The 25,267-nt window shown below is 42.8% G+C and overlaps 2 protein-coding genes across 6 annotated transcripts in view; one reads left to right on the forward strand and one right to left on the reverse strand.

Annotated features, from left to right (window-relative positions):
* Window positions 1–1,179: 1,179 nt before the first annotated feature.
* On the reverse strand, window positions 1,180–9,022 carry EPM2AIP1 (EPM2A interacting protein 1). Its single transcript, XM_057706299.1, has 2 exons — window positions 6,764–9,022; window positions 1,180–3,014 (listed from the first exon to the last, which is right to left on the reverse strand). Exon 1 carries the CDS (start codon window positions 8,856–8,858, stop codon window positions 7,032–7,034), a length of 1,827 nt encoding a protein of 608 aa, XP_057562282.1. The 5' UTR covers window positions 8,859–9,022; the 3' UTR covers window positions 1,180–3,014; window positions 6,764–7,031.
* Window positions 9,023–9,202: 180 nt separating this feature from the next.
* Window positions 9,203–25,267, forward strand: part of MLH1 (mutL homolog 1) — a 53,638-nt gene continuing 37,573 nt past the window's right edge. For all 5 annotated transcript variants that reach the window (XR_009048787.1, XR_009048786.1, XM_057705750.1 and 2 more), the window contains exons 1-9: window positions 9,203–9,430; window positions 11,374–11,464; window positions 13,666–13,764; window positions 17,156–17,229; window positions 18,873–18,945; window positions 20,040–20,131; window positions 21,601–21,643; window positions 21,784–21,872; window positions 23,805–23,917. Coding sequence is in view for 3 of the 5 variants with exons in the window: in XM_057705750.1 (XP_057561733.1) it covers window positions 9,315–9,430; window positions 11,374–11,464; window positions 13,666–13,764; window positions 17,156–17,229; window positions 18,873–18,945; window positions 20,040–20,131; window positions 21,601–21,643; window positions 21,784–21,872; window positions 23,805–23,917 (790 nt within the window). In the remaining 2 variants the exon portion in view is untranslated. The remainder of the gene's footprint in view (window positions 9,431–11,373; window positions 11,465–13,665; window positions 13,765–17,155; window positions 17,230–18,872; window positions 18,946–20,039; window positions 20,132–21,600; window positions 21,644–21,783; window positions 21,873–23,804; window positions 23,918–25,267) is intronic.

Below are 25,267 nucleotides of genomic sequence, written 5' to 3' on the forward strand. Positions count from 1 at the left end.
CACATTCTTTCACTTATTTTATAATAACCAATAACATACAAATAATTTAAGGAGGGGCTTTGTTGTGACTGCTGTTTTGGACTGTGCTTAGTATCAGCACTTATTTATTTATTCCAGTGCCTTCTCACCCCTGTTCACTGCTCTCAGCCCCACCTATCCCTCATGGAAGTGAACATGTAACAGTAAATTATAATAAGGTAACCAAGTTGGTGAAGTCTAATTCATAATCAGTGGAACTAAAATGAGAGATCTTACACATTTCTTGAATTCACCAAGGAGGTTTTACATTTTAATCTTATTCTCTAAATCCCTTCCAGGAGTTAAACATTATTGTAAATTATGTTATACAATTATTTTATTTTTATATATATTTTTAAACTTTTACCTTGAGCATTTTAAAATTTAAATATTTATTTGGTTGTGCTGGGTCTCAGTTGCAGCAGGTGGGCCCCTTAGTTGTGGCATGCACGCGGATCTAGTTCCCTGACCAGGGATGGAACCTGGGCCCCCTGCATTGGGAGCTGTGAGTCTTAACCACTGTGCCACCAGGGAAGTCCCTACAGTAATTATTTTTATCATAGAGCATATTTCCCTCTTATTCTCTACAGAACTAATAATTGACTTACCATAAGCCAGTGTCATGGCTTGTGAAAATTATCTATGTAGACTACAACCGCTTTAAGGACAGGGTCAAATCATTTATCTTCAATCCCCAATTTACCAGCAGTGTCTAGTACACAGAGCGAGTTGGGGGAGGGGAAGGGATAAAGGATAGGACATAAGATGGGGTAGGAAGAAAGAGGGTGTGGTGGGTACAAATCATGCAGCCCAGGATAGAGACCTTGGATCTTATTCTCATTGTGATACTAAAGCCACTGGAGGGTTCTGAGCAGAGGGCTGGCATGCTCTGATTTGGTTTGGTTTTTTTTTTTTGGCACACGGGCTTAGTTGCTCCGTGGCATGTGGGATCTTCCTGGAGCAGGGATCGAACCTATGTCCCCTGCACTGGCAGGCGGATTCTTAACCACTGCGCCACCTAGGAAGCCCTGATTTATATTTTAACATAAGGATCAGTTTAGTTGCTGTGCAGATAATTATGAGCGAAGCAGGGTATATACCAAGGAGAATACCAAGAAAATTGGGTGCACACGTTCACTGAAAGACAGACACAAAAATGTTCATAGCAACTTTATTTATAATAACCACAAACTGGAAACAACCAAAATTTCTATCAACAGTAGAATGGATTCATAAATTGCAGTATGTCATACAATGGAATATGACAGAAGTAAAAAACAACTCGCTGCTACACGCAACAACATGGATGACTCACAGACACGATGCTGAACAAAACAGTACATATAACACTTACAAGAAGCTTTAAAACAGTCAAAAGTGATCCATGGTGATAAAGGTCAGAATAGCAGTTATTTGTGTGTGGGGGTGGGGCACAGGGCACCGACTGTTCAGAAATGTTCAATATCTTGATAGGGTGATGGGTTCAAGGGTGTATATAAACATCCACTGAGGTGTACACTAAATATTTGCATTTTGCTGAATGTAAACTTTCACCTCAATGAAAAAGAAAAAACATTTTCAAAGAAATTTTATAGAGAGATATAACTATGTGTTAGTTGGTAGGACTGTCTTCCAAATATTTCTGGTTTTCTTCCAAGGCAGCAGGAAGAATTACACTCCTCCTTGAACTTTGGTGTGACCGTGTGATGTGCTTTGGCCAATGAAAGTGCTTTAAGGGCCTATAAGTGATTTGTCATACTTTTTCATTTCCCCAAATGGGCAGCAACACCCTACATGATATCTGCTTGGTCAGCCTGAGTCCCAGAATGAGGACCACTTAGAGCTGGGATCAATGAACATTTTCTGTAAAGGGTCATATGGTAAATATTGTAGACTCTGTGGGCCAGACACTTTCTTCCACAACTACTCAGCTCTGCCACTGTAGAGCAAAAGCAGACAGTGCATAAACAAACGGGCAAGGCTGTCTTCTAGGAAAACTTTATTTATAGAAACAGGCAGCAGGACAGATTTTGCCCATGGCCACAGTTCTTCAACCCCTGACTTAGAGCAAAGCCCCTAGCCAAGCTACAAGAGAAAAGCTGCAATTTTGTGGTTGTTACCGCACAGTAACCTAGCCCATTCTCATACAGAAACTGGTTGTTTTAAAAAAATCTAGCGCATTGAACATTGGCTTAGTTGGCAGGCATTCAGGAAATTGCTTCTATTGGAAGATAGAAGAAATAACTTATGCAGGGGTGATGCATGTTAACGGAGTGGTGAGACTGTCCCTTGAGAGAATCTGGAAAGCAGAGAATCTATCCTTTACTCAAGAAAAAAAAAAGACAAGAAAACGAAATATTTTATGGTTGCGGTTGGCTTCATTTGACAAAACAGACAGAAAAGAGATGAACTCAGCAAAGAATTCATCAGTTTGCAAGCAGAAATGCAAGGGAATAAAGAGAGTTCACAAACTCAAGTACTTATTGGGTAGGAAGAGGCTACTTCTCAATACAAAGAGATAAAAACGAGAAATCCTTTACACCAAAGGTTGACTAAAACCCAGTTTTGCAGCAAGGATCAAATCACTAGATGACTATCACACCTGCTGTTAAAACCTCTGAATTAGTTAATGAGCCTCAGACTAGAAGTCCAACTAAGAGTGTAACACTGGTTAATCCCTTAAACTGGAAAAAAGTGGCTCAGGGAAAAAGAGTCTAAGGGTATGGCGCGCCCACAAAGCCTGACAGCCCACGTTACCCAGAAAGTAAGTTCAGAGGCACACAAACAAGAAAGCAAAGAAATACAGCAAATCTAAGAAGTATACGTTGACCAGATGTCACTTTTGGGTTACCTTCCTTGGGGAGGTGATGAAGACATTCTGCAGGTAGGAAAGCAAGTGAACTGAATGTCTAGTGACCAGAAGGGCTGACCGAGTCATTCTTCTAATAGTTTGTTAAATTTACTTACTTTAAAATCCCAGAAGAGCCAGAAATCATCTGTAAAGGAAAAGAGCAAGTAAATAAGATGCCATTTTCTTCTAGGGTTGATGCTTACAGGAGGAAAATGGATATTAACTCTTAAGTAGCATTATCTTTTTCCGATACTGAATGCAACTTTTTAATTACTCAAGTGTTGTTTTAAGTCCACTAAATAGTTGCCCAATCTTTCCCATCCAGGTTCCTTTGCAAACTTGCCTTTAGAAATTAAAAATAAATAAATAAATAAATAAATTTAGACTTCTACATCAAGGAGGTAAATATTAACATGGCGGATTATGTGAGTATACTCAGCTTTACTACTTATGTTTATTAGGGCAAATTGCAATCTAAGTTTGTTTCCTCAACAACACTCACAGAGTAAATATTTGAGCCACATGCCAAGCACTGAACTAAATTCTAGGAATATAATTTCCTAGCCACAAAGAACTTAGATGCATTTCTTGATTTAATATGTGGATAACAATTACCCAGCAAACAGGTTATGACAGGACCACTGTAAGGGTCAAAGGAGACTATGACAGGGCTACAAAGATCGTGAAACACTATACAAATATTTATTCATCCAAACATTTACTGAAGTGCCAGACATTGTACTAAGCACTAGATACAGCAGTGAGCAGGCATATATGTGGTCCCCGCCCTTGCAAAGCTTACAATCTAGCACTGATCACTAAGAAGGAACAACAAAGTGTGCTAAGTATATGGCTGGGGAAGAACTAGGTATTTAGGGAGTGCTTAGTAGGGGCACCTAGTCTAGGGGTACCGATGAAGGCTTCCTAGAGGAAGTGGCATATAAACTGAAACCTGAACAGAAACTGTACCTTATCCTAAGAGCAGTGGTGAAAGCAGAGGAGTGCTATGATGTCTTCTGGAACAACCTAGCTGCAGCGTGAAACGGATCACAACCAGAGAAAGGGAGACTGAGGAGGCCAATGCTGTAATTAAGGTAGGTTGATGGCCTTGATCAGGACAGCAGCACTGGAGAATCAAGAAAAGTCTAGGCAACAGACTTACCAGAAAGGTGTGTGTGAGTGGACGTGATGGATGAAGAGGGAAAAGTCATGGCTAACTGGGTTTGGGGCTTGGGCCAGGGCAACTGAATGGCTGGCAGTGGTGGTACCATCTACTGAGAGAGGGACCAGGAAAGGAGAAGCAGGTCTGGGGGGCAAGGTCAAGGACATGTGGTGCCTATGAGACAGCAAAGTGGACTTAAGTGAGCAACTAGATAGAGGAATCAGGAAAGGTTTAGAAAGGAGATATGAATTTGGGAGTCATTCACATACAGTTGGTAACTGAAGCCATGGAAAAAAAAAAAGAAGAGATCAGCTAAGCAGATGATATAGAATAAGATAGCTTAAAACCAAATTTCAAAATCTGCCTGCAAAGAAGACTGAGAAAGCATACTTAGAGATATTTCCCTGAAGCCAAACTAAACAAGTATTTCAAGGAGGATGGCCAGTGGTGTAAAGAGGGTAAGAACATTGACAAGGGCTTAGTGAGCTTGGTGGAGCAGCCTGAGCGCCGATACGGGAGAGCAGAAATACAGACAAATCTTCTAAGAAGACTAGTAGGAATGAGAGATATCGGGACACACAGAGTTTTTTAAAAAGAGTACTATTTTAACTATATTCACTGATACAACATGACCAGTAACAACTATTTTAAAGAAATTTTTAAACAACTATTTAAAAAGAAATTTTTAAAGACTGCCATGCAGTTACAGAATTACTTAATACAGAAAACAGTAAAATACACACTTTTTTTTTCCTTTTTTACAAACAAGACTAGTGTATAGCAAACTCTCTACTGTTCAGGGTAAATTTTCAATTCTTGGCTTATATCTCCCCCATATTCAGTGACTATATAACTAATTTTATTGCCACCTTAAGCAAAATATGTAGTGGAACTTGACAAAAAGTACAAGATCTCAGTATTTAAGGAACTGGGGTTATAAAGCAGAAGCAGCTTTCAGGTCTTCCAATTATCCTTTCAATAAAGCATCTGCCAGGAAGAGAATACTCCACTCTATTGGGAAATTACTGGTAGATTTTTTTGTTGTTTGGTTTTTCACTATGTTGTTTTTCCAGATATTTAAGTTTACTCCGTTAACCCAAATCTTAATTTGATCATTCTTGGTTTCTTAGTTGTATATAACACTTTCTTTTCTGCCCAAAACTAATTATGTATAATAGAACAGAACCCTTTAACCTGGTTCCATACCAACTACTGATTTATAAATGCTATTGTGAGCTACCAGAACCTATCAAGGCCTTGACTGCATCTTAACCAGCCAAACCTGAACTGTTGGAATTAGTTTCCCCTATTATTATTATTATCAGTTTGCTCAACTTGCCCTTCTAATTCTATTTCTACCGGTAATTTGCCATGTTCCTCGAAAAAAGAGGATCTACACTGGGGGTCTATTGGCACGTTGGGAGGAATAAGTCTTTATCTTGTGCCCTGTTGTCCTATGCACTGCAGGGGGTGGGGTGTCATTTGTGGTTACATGCCAGCAGAACTTTCCTCAATCAGTGTGACCATTCAAACAGTCCCCTGCATGTCTCCCAACATCCTCTGGAAAGAAGGGATACTGTCTCTGGCTGAGAACCACTGGCACAATTTCGGTGCTTGGGCTCTTTGTGGCATCTATTTTGATTACTCAGGCTTCAGTTCCTTCTAAATTCTTGTTTGCATCCTGGTTTCCTTGAATTTGCTGAATTAGTGACCACAGAAAAATGCATTATAATAGTTAAGACAGGACTTGAGCACAAGTTTTCAAATTGTACTTGAGAAGGTCTCTAAGTTGGGTCCTGTTCTTAAATCATTTCACATATTTGGCTTTACTCTAAGATTTCCTTTTCATGGTTAATAAAGTTTGAAAAAAGTATTTTAGCACAAAGCAGATGTCTCACTTAGAAATATGAAAGTGCTACTATCTGTAAATAAAGCTGCTTCTTGAGAGTTAAATATTGTCACTTGTGCATAGTCTTAAATACACAATGTGTGGGACAGTGTCAAATGTATAATAAATCCACTTCCAGCAACAAACAACATTTGATATGACCTCATTTTAAAATAAAGGGTTTCCTTTAAGCAGGATTTCTTTATAAAGCTGTAACACCCATGCAGATAGGACAAATAAGCTAAAATATCTCACAACTCCTGACCCTGGGATGCAAATATCTATTTTTCCTCATCCTTTTTGACAGGGCCAAACTGTCTAGAGTAGAAAAAAGAATTACTAGTGGGCAACCCCTAAGAGTCTATACTTACCGTAGTCCTTTATTAGGCAAGCTCATAAAACAGCACCCAATTGTGAAAAATTCAAGGGAAACCTCCGAAAATTGGTTAGTCTGATCTCCAAACTGCAGGAAGCCTCCTAAACTAGCACTTCAAAAATAATTCTTGGTCCTCTGCCTAAAATTTTACTTATTTCCTGTATTAGTAATATCATTATCGCTAGGGCTGGTGAGAGGGAGGAAATATGTCAGTATTTACTTCAGACTCAGAAATGTCTAAAAAAAATGGCCTCAAACATTTTGATAGACAAAATACCTCCACTAGTATGTACGTTCCTCCTTTTCAGAAACTTCTGCACTTGTTATGTGAGTTTCTGCAAACTGGCTCAAACACATATTTAAGGAATTGATAATTTCAGACTATTTGCATCAGACTTTTAACATTGTTAAAATAAGAGCTAAAGTTTTTTCGAAACATCTTAAAAACAGACTTCTAATTCAACTCACGTTATCAGTACTAAACGTCTTTAAAAACAATCACATCATAAAAGCAAAAGATGACTTTGCCATTAAGTTTTAAAAAAAAGTGTCTGCATGTTTCAGTCCCATGCTGCCTCTTGGGATGGAAAAAAAAAATCTGTCTGAAGAATTTGAATGGTGACCAATTTGGATGAATAACGTGGTGCTTTCCCACAGTCCAAATTAGTAAACTTGAAAACCAAAGAGATGTTTGCTTTCAGAATCGCATTCTTGTTGAGTGCTGTACTACAAAAATTTACGGATTCGACTCGTTTCTTCCTCTTACAAGATCATCCCAACGCGGCTCTATTTCAGTGGTGGCAATCCGAAACAGGGCGTGGAGGTGTTCATCTGTCAACGGCTGGCTCAGAGTGTGTTGGTTTCGAGTCAAATACGAAAAAGCCTTTTCACAGATTTTGCTACTGTCAAACAAAGATGCCACCTTACAGGCAACCCCTTTGATAATAGGGTAAGATTCCGCAGACAATCCAGCATAGAACTGCCCTAAGTCTTTGGTTCGGTATTCGTTCCAAAGGTTGGTATTTGCCTGAAGTTTTGTTAGCTCCACCCTTACTGAAATAGGTGCATATTCAGGTTTAAAGCTAAATGGATTTGCAAAAAGCTCTAAGTCCTTTTTAATGAACTTGAGGTCCTTGAAATGTCTCTCAAACTCTTTTTGTAGGCGACAGATCACCACTCGATACCTACCAGGGTCGAGTATTTTTTCGTCTTCTTGAAGATGCTCTTTAAGCTCATCAACAACTTGGCTCAAGGCGGCAAAGTGTGTTAGATTTTTCTCCTCGATGTGTCTCTGAAGTAAATTCAGCTTCACTTCAAAGGCACAAATATGGTCAAAGGCAGCAGCAGCAAAGACTTTACTCGCTCTCAAGAGCTCGCTGAGTTCTCGAAGGTGGTCCATGATATCCACCAAGAAGCCAAAGTCACAAAGCCATTCCTTGTCTGTGAAGTGGACCGTGGTTGCCCCGATCGAAACCAAGAACGTTTCTATCTCTTTTCTTAAGAAAAATATGAGTTTTAAAGTCTTCCCTTTTCTAAGCCAACTGTTCAGACAGCGTCCGTTGACCCTTTCACCGTGCTCTGATTCAGATTCAGTTAGTAAAGCCTGAAATTCTGGCCGCCTGACGCCTCGGGTCTTAATCAAAACTATCCATTCAGATACGGCATTTATGATCTGATTAACATCTACGTCGTAGGAGCTCAGCAGTTCCAAGTGAAGAAACCCCGAGTAATGGATCACATTCCAACAGTTGGGGCTGACGGCCTTTTCCCGCATGTACGACACCAGTCCTGAGTTCTCGCCAATCATCCTCAGGGTGTGGGTTGTGGTCAGGCCAACCATCCGCTGCAGGCTGAGCCCCGCCGTCTGCAGGGCCTCAAGGATTGCCGCCATGAGGGCGCCAACGCTGAAGTGATGCGTCAGGTTGATTATGGTCAGAAGCTCTTCTTGCACCTCCAGATCGTGGCCCACGCCGCGGACAAAGACCAGGAGGTAGTTCTCATAGGCCACGAAAGCCTGGTCATCCAAGGCAAGGGAATAGGCTTTAAAGTCCTTGGCTCGGTTAAAAAGCTGACTGCGTAGATTCTGGTTAATGTCCAGGACCCTCTGCCGCGTGATCTCCGGGGATAAATCAATGCCATCCAGAACGCTCACGTGATCCGGCAACACATCTCGCAGCATCACCTCCATGCACCGGTGCACAAAGTCCCCCTCACCCCAGCCGCAACCCTTCAAGGCCAGGAGGCGGGCGAGCCCGAGGCCTGCGCGAGCGGCCCTCTCCTCCGGAGTGAGCGGGGCGGCCTCGGGCGAGTCGCCCCGACGCAGACGCTCCACCAGGGCCGCGCGCTCGCCCTCCGCCACATACCGCTCGTAGTAGTCGTGCTCGGCCTCGTAGTGGTGCCTGACGTCGGGCTCGCCCGTGGCTACGACCAGGCGGCGACACACCAGGCACAGGGCGCCCTCGCCCTCCGGAGGCTCCACCACTAGGTACCGCTGGGTCCACTCGGCCCGGAACCCCCGAGACTCGTCGATTTCCATTTTGCTCCTCTTGGGCGTCATCCACATTTCACGGGAGGCCGCGAGGAGAGGGGAGGAGCAGGAGCGAGCCCCAAGCGCCTCCTCCGCTCTGCGCCAGATCACCCCAGCGGGGGACGCCAACCTGGGGCCCCGGCCCCTCCGTTCCTATTGGCTGGAGCTTTCGTATTCCCCAGCCCCAGGCGCGAGCCAATAGGCAGCGTGGACAGTGAGCTTTAGCGCGCAGGCGCACACCCTTCTGGCTGCGCACTGGCCTGAAGCCTCTTTCGGACGGTACTAAGAGAACCGGAACTTACGGACTTGACTGGCATTCCAGCTGCCCAATCGATAGCCCCCCTGACCCGGAAGCGGCTCTGCCGCTAGCGGGTGGGGCAGGATGGCGTCAGCGGAGTTGATGGAAGGACCGGGGCACGAAGCTCTAAGGGGATTGGCTGAAGGTGTTTCCAGTGCGCTTCTCGCTGGGACCCGGGCTCATCTGGCGCCAAAATGTCGTTGGTAGCGGGGGTTATCCGGCGGCTGGACGAGACAGTAGTGAACCGCATCGCGGCAGGGGAAGTTATCCAGCGGCCGGCTAATGCTATCAAGGAGATGATTGAGAACTGGTACGAAAGGGAGTCGAGCCTTCCTTAGAGGCTGCGACTTAACGGGCCGCTGCTCAGGATGGCGCGGACACGCCTCCTCGCCTTGAGCCGAGGCGTGTGCAGCGCGCGGCGGCGGCGGCGGCTGCGGCGGCCGGGGGTCCTGCCTTCGCCCCTGCCGGGTCCTCCGGCGTCCTCGCCAGACTTTAGGGTCGTTGGGGAGCCAGGAGAGGGCTACACAGTATTGTTTTAATGTTGCCATTAACTAAGAGAAGTCCTTTAAAAATTATATATGCAGAAGGTGCAAGTTTTTAAATGTATGAAAATGTTATAATTTAAAAAGGGAAAAAAACTCCCTTCATCCTTCAGAGGGTACCATGTGTTATCAGTTTCTTGCTTATTCCAGAAGTCACCCATCTACATTTAGAAGTACAATTCATTTTGAGTTTTATTCGAAATACATTGCTGGATTTTAGGAGAGGACGGTGGACTTGGGGTTCAACTTGTGATTTCCCTATTGCCAAGTTAGTGACCCCACTTAGGGCCTTCCTGCCCTTTACTTTTTGCGGGGTCACTTCGGAGATATTTGATTTTATGGAGTATTCCGTGGATTCTGAGGTTTAGAACTGTCACACAAACAATGTGGAAGGAAGAGGTTAAAAACCTGAAAAGAAAGTTGGGTGTAAACTGTAAACTTCAAAAAGGACAGAGGCTCATAATGTCAGATCGTTTGTGTTAAAATGCATTGATGTTAAATCTATAGGTTAAAAGGAAAAAAATGTCCCAGTGAAGATTGATAGGTTTGTAAAGGGATTGTTGTGAAAACAAGCAACAAAAGAACAGTGGGTCTGAAGGAACCTGGAGAAAGGAAGATAATAAGAAGGTAGACAAGAGAAGAAGCAGGGAGCCTGGGGACGGTTTCTTCTTTTGACTTTACTTCAAGTCCACAAAGGCTGGCTTTTGTTTTACAGTGTTACTGACAGAACGATTTGGGCGTGTCATTGTACTGTGCAGAAAACTCTACAGCAACACTGCACATGTTAGGCCAGTGGATTGTAATTCTCTAAGCAGAGATTTTGTATGCAGTCCAGTTATGCTCTTCTTAATACGTAAGATGGCTAAATACAACTTAAACTCAGGGGCTCCTGAGAAAGGTCTTTAATAAGATAACTTATTATCTTATTTCTGAATAAAGAATTTTCTGTGTGAGGAGGAAGTAACTTCTCTTTCTCATGTAGCCCCAGGCTGGATTTATTTTCTCTAGCTCTGTAGGTGCTCTATGCTTGTAGGCTACTCTTTGAAGGAATAAAAAGATGTATTGGCTTCTTTTTTTTTTTTTTGAACTTTTATTGAGATACAATTGACATACAGTAAACTGCATATATTTAAAGTGTACAATTTGATTTTTTTTTTCTTATTAGTAATGTATACATGGCCGTCCCAATCTCCCAGTTCATCCCACCCCAGCCTGTATTGGCTTCTTAAAGAACTTTCTGCACTGCCATTTTTTTCTTTCCCCCAACATAAATATATTTGCATGAAGAGAAATAGTAGAGAAAAGCATTTAGAATTTTTTTAATGACATTTTATAAGGGTCATTTAAGAACCTGAGGCTGAATAAAGTTTGAGTAACAGATGGTAAAATTAGTTGAAAAGTAGGTAAGAAAGAGGCATGTGCTGAAAGGTCCCACTCCTAACTTCCGTTTCTTTTTTTCCTCGAGGAACAGAAATGTTCTTGAGTGTCCTGTTGGAAATGATGGTTCCCCCCTTCACCCATCGCTTCCTTCCCTCTCTCTCACACAACATGTAAACTGATAACAATGTAGTCACAGAGTCTGTAAGACAGGAAAAACACATTAATCAGTCTTATGTTTGTCGGGAATTTGTTCTTATCCCTTGACTTGTATTAAAATATGTGCATTAGAGTAGTTGCTGACTAATAAGTTATTTTTTGTTTGATTTGCCAGTTTAGATGCAAAATCCACAAGTATTCAAGTGGTTGTTAAAGAGGGAGGCCTGAAGTTGATTCAGATCCAAGACAATGGCACCGGGATCAGGGTAAGAAAAACCTCAGAGCCGTGGGATGTTTGTGTGGTTCGTGTGCTGCATCTGCAGGAAGTGGTGGAACTTTTCCCTGTTCTAGAAACTAGGCTTTTATGGATGTGATTGTTTGAAAAATAAATATTTATTGAGTACCTATTCCATGCTAGGCACTATTTAGGAGAATAAGGAGGTCAGGAGCGAGTCATGAAACTGTTTAAAGGTTGAGTGTTCGGGGCAGAGAGAACTTATACACAAAAACCACGAAATAGAAGCTTGCCTGACATGCTTAAGGACTAGCAAGGAGGTTGGTGTGTCTAGAATGGGCTGGTGAGGGGAGTGGAAGAGTAACAGGAAATGAGATCTGAAGGATCATCAGGCTGAGCATGTAGGACCTTGTGGGTTGTTATAAAATTTTTGGCTTTTACTTTGGATGAGGTGGGATATTCGAGGGTTTTGAGCAAAGAGGTGACATGATTTGACAGGTTTTATAAGAACTCTTTTGTCTGCAATGCAGAAAATAGACTGAAGCAGCACAGGACAGAAGCAGTGAGGAGGTTTTTGAAGTGGTCCAGGAGAGGGTGGTGTTGCCTTGGACCAGTTTGGTTGTGACAGAGATGTAAGAAGCAGTGAGGTTCTGAGTTGATGGTGAAGAGCAAAGCTCTCAGGATTTGCTTGTGAGGGGGTAAGAGGAAGAGGAGCCAAGAATGGCATCAAGGTTTTGGCCTGTGCAAATAGGAAAGAGTTGCCATTTACTGATGGAAAGGCTTTGGAAGAAGCATGTTTAGGGGAAGATCAGAAATTCATTTGGGGGTATGTTGAACTTAACATGTCTGTTGGGTACATGTGTGAGTCTGGAGTGCTTTGGGCTAGAGATAAAAAATTTCATGTATTGCATTTTGATAGTATTAAAAGCTATGAGACTCACATAAAAGAGACACTCGACATGACTAGTCATTAGGGAAATACAAATAAAAACTGCAGTGAGATACCACTTGACATCCACTAGGATGACTGTTATAATTAATTAATTAATAACAACAAATATTTCAACTGTACTCTAATAAAAATTTTAAAAAAAACCAAATTGACGAGGATACTGAGAAATTAGAACTCTTGTACATTGCTGATGGGAATATAAAATAGTGCAGCCATTGTGGAAAACGGTATGGTGATTTCTTAAAAAATTAAGCAATTGCCATATGATCCAGCAATTCTACTTCTGGGTATATCCCCAGAAGAGTTGAAAGCAGGGCCTTGAGGAGATTTGTACACTCATGTTCATAGTAATATATTCGTGATAGCCAAAAGGTGGAGGCGACCCAAGTATCAACAGATGAGTCGATAAACAAAATGTGATAGATACATACAATGGAATGTTATTCAGCCTTACAGAGGAGTGGCATTTTGACAGATGCTCCCTCAAGCATACTTGAAGACAGTTTGCTAAGAGAAATTAGCCAGTCACAAAAGGACAAATGATGTATGATTTCACTTAGATGAGGTACCTAGGGTAGTTAAATGCATAGAATCAGTAGAATGGTGGTTCCCAGGGGATTGAGGGGCTGCTCCTCATGGCCTGTGGGATCATCTTAGCTCCCCGACCAAGGATCAAACCTTTGCCCCCTGCAGTGCAAGCACGAAGCCCTAACCACTGGACAACCATGGAAGTCCTGAGGGCTTTTGTTTCATGGGTGCAGTTTCAGTTTGTGGAGATGAAAGAGTTCTGGACATGGATGTTGGTGATGGTTGCACAACCATGTGAATGTACTTCATGCCACAGAACTGGACGCTTAAAGAGGGTTAAAATGGTAAATTTTGTCATGTATATTTTACTACAATTAAATGTACCTATAGATTTTTAATAAAGAAGTTTTCTAATACAGTAATGATTTTTGTAAAATCTGTGAGCCTGGATGAGCTCATCAAGAGAGTGTGTGTAGACAGAGCAGAGGTCCAGGGATGGAACTGTGAAATATCCAGTCAGGGGACATGAGACAGAAGCAGAAAATGAGGCCGAGGAGCGAGGTGAGTGAGGAGGAGGGAGCAAAGGGCCGAGTGGAATTCTGGATGCCCAGAGAGGAGGCTTCTGCTGATTTAGAATTCTTCTACCAAGAGGAATGTCTTCCTGGATTCAATCAAGAAAAGGGAAATTCAAAAATGTGGAATTTGGAAAAATGAGTAACATAATTTTTCACTGATTTTTCTGCACCTTCTAGAAAGAAGATCTGGAGATTGTGTGTGAGAGGTTCACCACAAGTAAACTGCAGTCCTTTGAGGATTTAGCTCGTATTTCTACCTATGGCTTTCGGGGTGAGGTAAGCTGGGGATTGAAGTGGTGTGTAAAACATCCTCTTGTAATGACATTTCTGCCATTTGTCAGCGTATATTTCTCAGCAGGTCAGTAAGACGATACTTTTTACTTGTTAAATAGATGCAAATCTAGACAAACTTAAATTCAATTTTCCAAAACTGAGAATTGTTCATAAATACTTAATATACCATAAACTGTATCTCCAGAGACTCGGAAGTCTCTTAATGGAAGAAGATAGCACCACCTACCAGGTTTTCTTGTCCAAAATCAAATGTGAATCTTACTAATACTTAAATCTAAGTACCAATATGCAGAAATTACAGGGAGCGAGGTAGCATGGTAAATGGTACTGAGACTGGGAAATCACATAAAAGACTTGTTTCCTGTAAAGTAAACTGCATTGGGTGAAAAAAAGTGAAGAAAGGAGCGAGAATTGTAGATTAGAAGAGGCATGTGAACCAACTCCAACGTATTGATCTTATTTGGATCCTGATTTGCACAAACTAAAATTTTTTGGGGACAGATATTTGAATACAGATTGGTTATTTGATGGTATTAAGGAGAAATTACTGTTAATTTTCTTGGTATAAAAATAGTTTCATGGGTTTTTTTTTTTGAGTCCTTGTCTTTTATATTCTGAAATATCTGAATGAAATTATATGATGTATCAAAGGGATATATGAAATGGAAAATGGATAAAAATAGTTTTAAGGCTAAAATAGGATCTTATATTTTTATGACAATACTCTGGATATGAAGGTCTCACTCAATACGTGTAGGGCGACATAAGTTGTAATGGCTACATACTGTTCTGCTACTTGTATGTGCTGCAGTCTGTTTAGATAGTTTCCTGTTGAACGTTTAAGCTCTTTTCCATTTTGTGTTTGACGTTTTGATGAATATTCCTGTACATATGGTGTGTTTTGTTCAGTTATTTCCTTAGGATAAATTTATAGAAATAACGTTAGTGAGTGAAAATATGTATCCTTTTCAAGTAGTTTGTAATGACCACAACCCTAGTGGTTTAAAACAACACAAATTTGTTATCTTACAGTTCTGGAGGTCAGGGGAGATGGGTGTCACTGGGTCTCACTGTGCTAAAATCCATGTGTTGGCAGGGCTGTATTCCTTTCTGGAGGCTGTGGGGCACCAGAGAAGGTGTTTGGAGTAGTTATTTGGGGGGAATGAGAGCCATGGTGGGGGAGGGGAATGGGGCCAATTACTTTTTGTTTTAGGCCTTTCTGTAGTTTCTGAATTTTTTGTCATGTGACTGTAGTTTACTTTTATTTGATTGATTGATTGATCTTATTCTATTTTTCTTTCTTTTTTTTTTTTTGGCTGCACTGTGCGGCTTGCAGGATCTTAGTTCCCCAACCTGCGGTCAAACCCTGGCAGTGAAAGCATCAAGTCCTAACCACTGGACTGCCAATCAAATCCCTATTTGATTTTTTTAAATTAAAAGGCAGCCATGACACAATCATGTAATTTAGATCAAACCTGGGTGGTCTCAAGCACCCTCTGGCTCACAGTGAGGCCCGGGTTGTTCCAGGTCAGGGCAGTGTCGGACTGTGTACCCTGAGGCCCCCCCTGACTTTAAGTAGGCCTCAGGTCAGCCCTAACAGAGCAGTTTCATTCTGGCTTTGCAACTTCCTGAGTCACTTTCTAGGCTCATGGCCTCTTGGAGCCTTAGCCCCGCTGTAGGGAATGTTTGGGGTTGTAATTAAACATGGAAGGTTTGTTGAGGGATTTCTGTGTGCCATCCGTGGTTCTCAGCCCTTTGTGTGTATTAACTCTTACTCTTGACAACTCTGTAGAGACAACTCTATTACCCTGTTTTACATATGAGGAAACTGACAGAGTTTAAGAAACATGGCCAGGGCACACAGCTAGGAAGCGGCAGACTGGGGAGCTGAGCCCTGGCAGTTTGACTCCAGAGTCTGTATCCTATCCTCGTGCTCCCGTGCCGGTACAAAGGCCCCTGAAGCAGCATAACCATCTACCAGTGGCCCTCTCTCTTCATGGTGTTGGGTAGTTTGTAGTTTTGGATGTATTTCATGTCCTTCCTTACCACAGGTCTCAAAATCATTTACATTTTTAATGATGAAAATTAGCTCAATTACATACACCAGGGAAATCCATCTAGGATCTGGTAATCTCTGAACGTGAGCCATGGTCCTTGTTAATGAACTGAACCTGCCACAGCTGTATTTGCTGTCTCCTGAGATGCTGTCACACAGACCCCGTCGCCGTGCCTGAGTTGCATATTTTTTTATGCTATGGTGTCCTTGTGAAAGGAGATACAGATTCTGAAGGGCTAGCAACCAATCCTGATTTTAAGGGGAAAAATTTTTTTCTTTTAATTTGTTTACTTTTAATTGCATAATTTCTTAAAAAAATTAATTTATTTGGCTGCACTGGGTCTTAGTTGCCACACGCAGGATCTAGTTTCCTGACCGGGGTCAAACCCGCGCCCCCTGCATTGGAAGCATGGAGTCTTAACCACTGGACCACCAGGGAAGTCCCTGTATAATTTTAAATTTATATTTCTGAGCATAAAATTGCTTATAGAAAAGTTTTGAATAACAATATACAACAGTATGTATTTGCAGTGTTTCCAGTATCCATTTCTGAAGGCAGTCTTTAAAATTATTAGAAGACAAATCATTGAGACTATTAAATATGCCTGTAACTACACCTGAACACAGTTGCTATTAAGGTTTTTTTTTCTTTTTATATTTACTTTTGGCTGTCAGGTCTTAGTTGCAGCATGCAGGATGTGGGATCTTCGTTGCGGTGCCTGGGCTTCTCTCTGGTTGTGGGGCAGGCTTGGGCTCCAGAGCATGTGGGCCCTGCAGTTGTGGCATGAGGGCTCTCTAGTTGTGGCTCACGTGCTCAGTTGCCTCATAGCATATGGGATCTTAGTTCCCCAACCAGGGATCGAAGCTGCATCCCCTGCATTGGAAGGCAGATTCTTAACCACTGGACTACCAGGGAAGTCCCCTGCTATTAAGGTTAACATTAATGCTTGGGTGTGGGGAATTCCCTGGCGATCCAGTGATTAGGACTCTGCGCTCTCACTGCCTAGGGCCCAGGTTCAATCCTTGTTTGGGGAACAGATCCCACAAGCCACACGGTGTGGCCAAAAAAAAGAAAATGTTTGGGTGTGTTTCCTTTTGGACTTTTATATGTATAGTTTCCCTTGTTCTAGTAATTATGCTATGGAGTCAACTCTGTAGCTTTTTTTTTAAACATGTCATCAAAGTGAGTGAGCAGAGTGCTCATTGTTGCCATTTGTTAATACAGAAGAGGCAGTGGAGGTAACTTCTCCCTTAATGACAAGATGGCATGACCCAGCAATGGGTTTTTCTTTCATTCCATTTCCTTTTCTTCCTTAGGCTTTGGCCAGCATAAGCCATGTGGCTCATGTCACCATTACAACCAAAACAGCTGATGGAAAGTGTGCTTACAGGTATATTGTTATCCTCTGCCATGTGTATAAATTCATCCTGAAATATGCTTTTTGCCTACATCTCAAAGTAATCCTATCTGAACACTGATGTTATCTTTTTTGGCCTAAATCTTTGGTAAATTTTCTTTCCTTCCTTTGGATTTGTTGATAATCCACAGGGATGATTATAAGTAATAGTGTTGCTTCATGGACTCACGAAAGGTACAATGTAACAGATTACAAGTGCCTAGCAAGCTGTCTGTTACACAGAGGAATTCTGAGTCGGTGGGAGCTGTGATGTCATTCTGCCCCTTTGCCCTTCAGCAGAATATCGCTTTGGCCTGATTACAGGGCTGCACCGGGGGTGCTGAAGGATCATGGATCATGGTTCCTTAGCTGCTCTGAGCCCCCGGCCGCAGGTGCTTGCCTGTGCTGGTGGGTCTTCCCACAGGCGGCCGCTGGCAGTCTCTTATGCTGGCACAGTTTTCAGAGGGTGATGAATGACCTTGGAACCGAACAAAAAGGGGGTTCAAGGAATCAAAATCATACCTTTGTTTTCACAAGCACTGGCCATTCACTAGTGAAAGATGGGTATGAGCCTCTAATTCTTGCCAAAAAAGAGAATTTCTTTTTTATCATACAGATTGTTAGTTTATGTAGAAAATAACTTCAACAAAGGGCAGTTCTGCCTGTTTCTCAGCCCTTTTCAACAGGTGAGTGTGTGCAGTAATGGAAGATGGAGCATTTCAGAGTCTGCAGCAGCGGTGCTAGAGGGGGTTGACTTGATGCAAATGGTAACAGCCCCAGGACTTGGCTGAGCTGATGTGATTAGAATCCCCTCTCACAAACTGGGGAAGCCCTTGTGAGTGAATGTCTTCTGAAATAGCCTGGGACACAGGTTCCATTTCTTCGCCTCTGGGATATTACACCCGTGTTTGGGACCTCTAGCAGCTCTTCTGTGGCAGGATGAAATCCAGAGTCATTGTCATAGCAACTAGCGCCCTCCCAGTGCGCTCAGTCCATCTTCTCAGCCTCTCCCCTCCACACATCCTCAGCTGCTACATATTCTAAAGCTTGTATGCTTTTGTTTATGTTTTTCCCTTCCTGGGTGTTCTTCCCTGCTGTCTCCACCTGAGATGATACCACTCTAGAGCCCAGATGAATTGTCATCTTTTCTCTGACACTTTGCTCCACCCGCACCCCAGGCTAAATGTTTTCCTTCTCTGCATCAGTTACCTTGTTCTACACTTCAGGGAAAGTGTACCCCTCTCTAAATCAAACATCTACCAAGGCCTGCCTTTATCACAGGGCGTTTACAGGCCTGATGCATGGTAGCCCCTCAATAAACAGGTGCAGAGTGACTGAAAAAATTGAACTGTCATCTTAGGCAACGGCAAAACTATTGTTTGTATCCCAGAACTCCAGAACTAAAAAGCAATATTCGCCAAAAAAGAAAAAAAAAACAACCCAGGGATGTTTCTCCCCTCCTTTGGTATCTAGTTGGAATGGTTATGGAATTGGAAAAATAGAGGAAACCGATAACTAAGACAGTATATAACATGGCTATATTTTAATCTGTTGTTGGTGTAATTTACTTTTTTACCCTTTGGATAAGTGTCTGTCCTCTTTCTGTTAGCTATCAGTAACCTCTTATTTTTTGACAGAGCACATTACTCAGATGGAAAGATGAAAGCACCTCCTAAACCTTGTGCAGGCAATCAAGGGACCCAGATCACGGTAAGAATGGTACACGAGAGGGCATGTTTTTGAAAAAGAGCTTTGTATAAATATTGAAATAAACAAAATTGCCTCTGAGTTCTCAAAGGATTAAAAAAATTAATATTTACTAGTTAAAAGACGCCCCAGGATACCACCCTGTAAGAAAGAGAAATGATTATTGACTTTTGTGGCATGGCAGCCTGCCCAGTGATTCCTTTTTTTTAAGAGGCCAGGAGTTCTTCTGTGCGACCACAGAAATCTGTGGCAGGGTAGCTGGCATTGAAGGAACCCTAAGCTTGCCTCCGGAAGGCGAGTCAGAGGCAGCCTTGCCACTCAGTGGTCGCGTGTCCAGAGGCAAGTGGTCTCATGTCCCCTAGCCTCGCTTTGCTCGTCCATCAGGGAAGGGTGTGATGAAGAGTGCCTGGCCGCTCGCTCTCAGGGCCTCTGGGCAACAGGTCACATCATTAATCAGGAGAAAGTCTGTTGCACTGCCTTATTTCTACCGTGCCACATTTGGTCTCGTCCCATTCCGAGATCCCATAAAGCACTCCGCTGTCATGTTACACATCCCACCCTGCCACCCGTAGCCCTAGCCAGAGCACATGACTTCAGAGACTGTACGCCCTGGGCTTGATGAGGCAGGAGGGGGAGTGGGGCAGAAACGAACGTGTACTTCGCAATGCATGTTGAGGAGGAATCCTGTACTTGGGACCACAGTGTGATTTCCAAGAACGCCCAAAGATCTAATAATTATTCTTAGTTTGCAAAATCGGTTTGAATGCCAGGTGGTGCTATATTTGTTCATAAGTTTTTTTTTGCCCCACGAAATCTTGTGCTATTCTGGGCAGTACTGTGCTTTATTTGTCTTCTTATTCCCAACACAAGGCAAAGAGCCTGACGTGGAGGTAGCCCCCAGCACCTATCTGAGACGTCAGTGAGTGAAGCGGGAGGCAGGAAAAATACCCTTTCTTCCTTTTGTTAAGGCTGCCGCATCTCTTGCCCTCTCTCCTGATGCTTAGAACTGCGCTGGTGGTACATATAGTTGGATTCTCTGCCTTAAGACCCAGCTTTATTTCCATATGCTTCTGTGAACTTATCAATCTTCTCTTCAGGTGGAGGACCTTTTTTACAACATATCCACGAGGAGGAAAGCTTTAAAAAATCCAAGTGAAGAGTATGGGAAAATTTTGGAAGTTGTCGGCAGGTACAGTCCAACATCTGGGCGCGGGTCTCAGAATCACTCTCTCACCAAAGGAATGTGTTCTGTTGCTTAGAAATTGAGAACAGTTGCTGGGCTAGATGCTAAGCAGCAGTACTAGCCTGCAGATTGTCTCTGGTCAAGGCTTAGTCACCAGTTCTGGGTTTTCTCTCATGTCCCGGAGAGAGCAATTGGTCTCTGTATCAGTGAGGGTTCTTTGGTGGCAGGCAAAACAAACGGACTGTAGCTAACTCGAGCCTAGAAGACATTTATTGAAAGGCGAGGAGTGACTCAGCAAGTGGAAAGAAGTGTGGACAGCTGCTCCTTGGGGAGGACAAGAAGCAGGGTGGCTTCAGGGATTGACTATAGTGGCCCCGCTCCACCCATTTTCATTCCTTTCCTGCTTCTGCTCAAGAGCCTGTCTCCTGGGAGAGTGCATTTGGTTGGCATAGCCTGGGTCCCCCCATCCTGTGCCCACATTTGTGGGGAGAAGATTTCCTGACTGGCAGTCTAACTAAGGATATATCACGTGGAATGGGGAAGAGGTGGTGTCCCAAAGGAAGACTGGGGGCTGTTAACAGAGTGAGAAGGGACTCAGGGCAGGTGAAAACAGCATTATGTCTGGGATTGACTTAACCTGCTAGTACAGTGGCCCCAGCATGGTGCTCTGAGCCTGTGCGTCCTTGAATTGTAGCAGAGGTGTGTTAACTATTTCTCAGCATCGCTACAAAATTTAAAATCAGTAAGACATTTGCCTCTGTTAAAGTGGGATAGACTGATGCATCAAGGTTTTTTGCTTTTTTTCCCCTGGAATTGTATGAATCCGTATCAGATTAGCTGATTTAATTTAATTAGCTCCTGGAAATACATATTTAATTAGCTCCTGGAAATAGAGGAGTTTTGGTTGGCTCTTTTGGTTCTAGGTGTGGTAAGTGAACAAACTGTTGCTGAATAAGTGCATTTTGCTAGACACAATCCTTCAAGTCCTGGGGCCCATGGTGGGAGGAGTAGTAAATGATAGCCAACCGAGAAAAGGCTGGGAGTTACTAGAACCGGACCTTGGGGGAGAAGTGCATGAGGAGGGGGTGTGTTGGGAACTGAGGGAGACAACAGAGTGCAAGGGGTATTCAGGCAACATTCTCAAGATGTCTTGGAGGCAACCGAGATCTTTTGAGTTTGTAAAAATAAAACTGTAGGTAAGAAGCAGATTGTATTGAAATATTATTGAGTCTAGTCAGCAACGTATGGAAGCAAAGTGGAACCCTGTTTTTTGTTCGATTCTGCCACATTTAGCATTGATATTTTCATGCCGTCTCTGTTGGCTTATTTTCCTGTGAGTAAAATACGATATTTAAAGGTATTTTTGTGTGTATATATCTTGTTTACGTCACAACTCCACCAATTTGTCTGACTGAAAGGGGGCTCTGGCATGTACTGTGCATTTGGCCATTCTTACTGTTTTTTTTCTCCGCCAGGTATTCAATACACAATTCAGGCATTAGTTTCTCAGTGAAAAAAGTAAGTTCTTGATTTATAGGGGATGATTGTATATCTTAAAAGAAGAAAAGATTTTTTTATAGTTGCCTGGGGAGACGAGGTTATGGTGTTTCAGTCAGCCCTGTGAGACAGTAAGTCAGAGCTCCTGTCCTGTTTCTCAGCAAGGTGAGACAGTGGCTGACGTGAGGACACTGCCCAGTGCCACCACCGTGGACAACATTCGCTCCATCTTTGGAAATGCTGTTAGCCGGTATGTTGATACTTTATATTTTTTAAAATCTTCTGCATTCCATCACCTTATTTTGGAATCTGTTAACACCTGCCTTAAGAGTTTGCTTTAACCAAATGTGCAGGCTTGTTTTCATGGTTCAGGCTTGTTGTCACGCTTCAGATTATTTAATGTAATCAACCCTCCTTGGGTGCATGTCATCTCCTAGATGCTCTGGCTGTGAATCAGTGTGTTCTCTCTAGTTCTCTGTCTTCAGAATATCTCCAGTGCGGGAGAACTCTGCCACCCTCCAGCACTCCCTCTTGTCCTTGCATTTTCTTTATCATCACTTGAGGACTGCGTTTATCACCACTCCACATTTATTAATTGCCTCCTGTATTCTAGTATTTGTGCCCGAAGTTAAGGATATAAAGACAAATAAAATGTTTCTGCCCTTAAAGGCTTTCCTGTTTGGTGGCAGGCAGTTCTTTGTCACCAGATCTTCGTTGTCAAGGAAGCCTAAGTGGGAAAATTGCTTGTATTATTATAGATTTCTCACGGCACTCCCCTCTGCGGGTGAAAACCACTGTTTCCATCACAGATCTGTAGCTAAATCTCAGGACTTTGAAAAGCCCAAAGTGCCTGTGTCATAATCTGAGGGGAAAAATACTAAGAGCCTTCTATATGTCAGGCATGCACCAGATGCTAGGGGAATACAGGTGAACGAGACAGCCCCTGACTTCAGTTATTCCAATAATCATAAAGGCCGAAGCAGTAGTCCTGAAAGTCAGTTTTCTACTTGGAAGGACAAATTACTCTTTGAATAAAGCCAGGTTCTTAGCTAGGGAACAGTCAATTTGCTTTTAATTACTGTTTTCTTACTAATTAAGTATTAAGGAATTATTTTTCCAACTGTGCTCCCAGAGCAAAAAGAGAGCTCTATTGTACAGTGAAACTTTTAAGAACTCCTTGACCAAATTTTAAGACTCAGAATTAGTTGCTGTGAAATTCCTAGGGACTGGAAGAGATGGGAAATCCCATAGAGCAGCAGTTCCCAAAACACTTTTCCAGAACACCAGCCTCTTTTTTTGGGAAGAGAGGGTTTGCTGATTCACTGTGTGGGGGAAGCACGGCGAGCAGTGCCCTCTGCTGAGACTGGGAGCACACACCAACTGCTTACAAAGCATCCTCCATCCGTCCAGCAAGTGCTCAATGAGCAAGTGCTCCTTGCTGGGTGCTGAGCTATGTGGTAGAGATATATAGCAGGGAATGAAACAGAAAGGATTCTTGCCCTCAGAGGACTCATATTCTAGTTGGAAAGACACAGGAATTAATTATTCCATTCATTAGTGACTGTGCTATGTGCTTCAAAGGACAAGTATAAGCTGTGGGGGTCTCCTGGGGTCAGGGAGAGGGACTGTCACAGAGGCTCTTTGAGGAAGTGATCCTTGAGTTACGGGGGATGAGGAAGCATTAACTAGCCGGCAGAGGGAGCTTTCCAGGCAGAGAATGTGGCTCGTGGGAGGACCTCCTTCCACCTATTAGTCTCCCCTCCCCATAAACACACTCTGGGGAGCATCACACAGGTGCCCTGCTGTGCCCATCAGCAGAGTAAGGGATTCAGCAGAGATGAGTTCTTTGGAATCTCATCTTTGGGACTTAGTTACTAAGATACGTAAAAGTTTCAGCAAAATAAGGTCTCAGAGCCTGGACCTGCCGTGTCCCAGCAGTGACAGCGACACTTGGCATGTAACGTAAGTGCTTGAAAACACTAGCTAGGTGGGTAGGTGGGTGGATGGATGGATAGATGGATGGATGGGCGGGCCCGGGGGATCTCAATGAACCAGGTTGGTGGGGTCCACATTTGGCAGTCAGTTTATGGGAAGGAGCCCTGATTTTTCCAACTCTGATTCTTTAGAATGTTTGAATTTTCCATTTTTTTCCAAAGCCTCAAAATTTCTCTTTTCCAATCAGAGAATTGATAGAAGTTGAGTGTGAGGATAAAACCCTCGCCTTCAAAATGAACGGCTACATATCCAATGCAAACTACTCAGTGAAGAAGTGCATCTTCTTACTCTTCATCAACCGTAAGTGAGAAAGAGCCACATGGGGAAATCTACCCACAGGGAACTTTAGGGGCTACGGGAAAATTCCTCATCCACAGGTATGATTACACCCCGGGAAACCTCATGCCAAAATGTGGTTTAATTTCTGCCCTGATTCTGCTCAGTTCTCTCACTCATACTCATTGTTTGCTGACAGCTGGGGAGTCTGGTTCTTGCCTCTGAGAGGGCGTCCAAGAGATGGCATCCCAGGCCCCTGTGAGCCAGTTCAGCCTGCTCGCCTGCTGGCATCGGAGCCTGTAGCAGCAGGCCCAGCGCAGATCTTTGTTCTCTCCTTATATCAAGGCCCACCATTGGAAATTGCACGGCAGGACACAGGGAGGGGGTACTTCAGGTGCAAGCAGTGTTTTTTTTGTTTGTTTGTTTGTTTTTTATTGAGGTACAGTTAACAGACAATTAACAGCATATATTTAGAGTGTACAATTTGGTATCCCAATCTCCCAATTCATCCCCCCCCAACCCTCCCCGCTTTCCCCACTTGTTGTCCATATGTTTGTTCTCTACATCTGTGTCTATTTTTGCCTTACATTTCCTCTTTCATAGTTGTTAGCATTTGCCTTATGTATGAAGGTGCTCCTATATTGGGTGCATACATATTTATAATTGTTATCTCCTCTTCTCGGATTGATCCCTTGATCTTTATGTAATGTCCTTTCTTGTCTCTTGTAACATTTTTTATTTTTAAGTCTATTTTATCTGATATGAGTATTGCTACGCCAGCTTTCTTTTGATTTCCATTTGCATGGAATATCTTTTTCCATCCCCTCACTTTCCGTCTGTATGTGTCCCTAGGTCTGAAGTGGGTCTCTTGTAGACAGCATATATATGGGTCTTGTTTTTGTATCCGTTCAGCCAGGCTGTGTCTTTTGGTTGGTGCATTTAGTCCATTTACATTCAAGGTAATTATCAATATGTATGTTCCTATTACCATTTTCTTGATTGTTTTGTGTTTGTTTTTGTAGGTCCTTTTCTTCTCTTATGTTTCCTGCTTAGAGAAGTTCCTTTAGCATTTGTTGTAGGGCTGGTTTGGTGGTGCTGAATTCTCCTAGCTGTTGCTTGTCAGTAAAGCTTTTGACTTCTCCATCGAATCTGAATGAGATCCTTGCTGGGTAGAGTATTCTTGGTTGTAGGTTCTTCCCTTTCATCACTTGAAATATATCATGCCACTCCCTTCTTGCTTGCAGAGTTTCTGCTGAGAAATCAGCTATTAACCTTATGGGAGTTCCCTTCTATGTTATTTGTCATTTTCCCCTTGTTGCTTTTAATAACTTTTCTCTGTCTTTAATTTTTGTCAGTTTGACTACTATATGTCTT

Source organism: Hippopotamus amphibius, chromosome 13, assembly GCF_030028045.1.
Source record: "Hippopotamus amphibius kiboko isolate mHipAmp2 chromosome 13, mHipAmp2.hap2, whole genome shotgun sequence".
Classification (NCBI taxonomy): Eukaryota; Metazoa; Chordata; class Mammalia; order Artiodactyla; family Hippopotamidae; genus Hippopotamus; species Hippopotamus amphibius.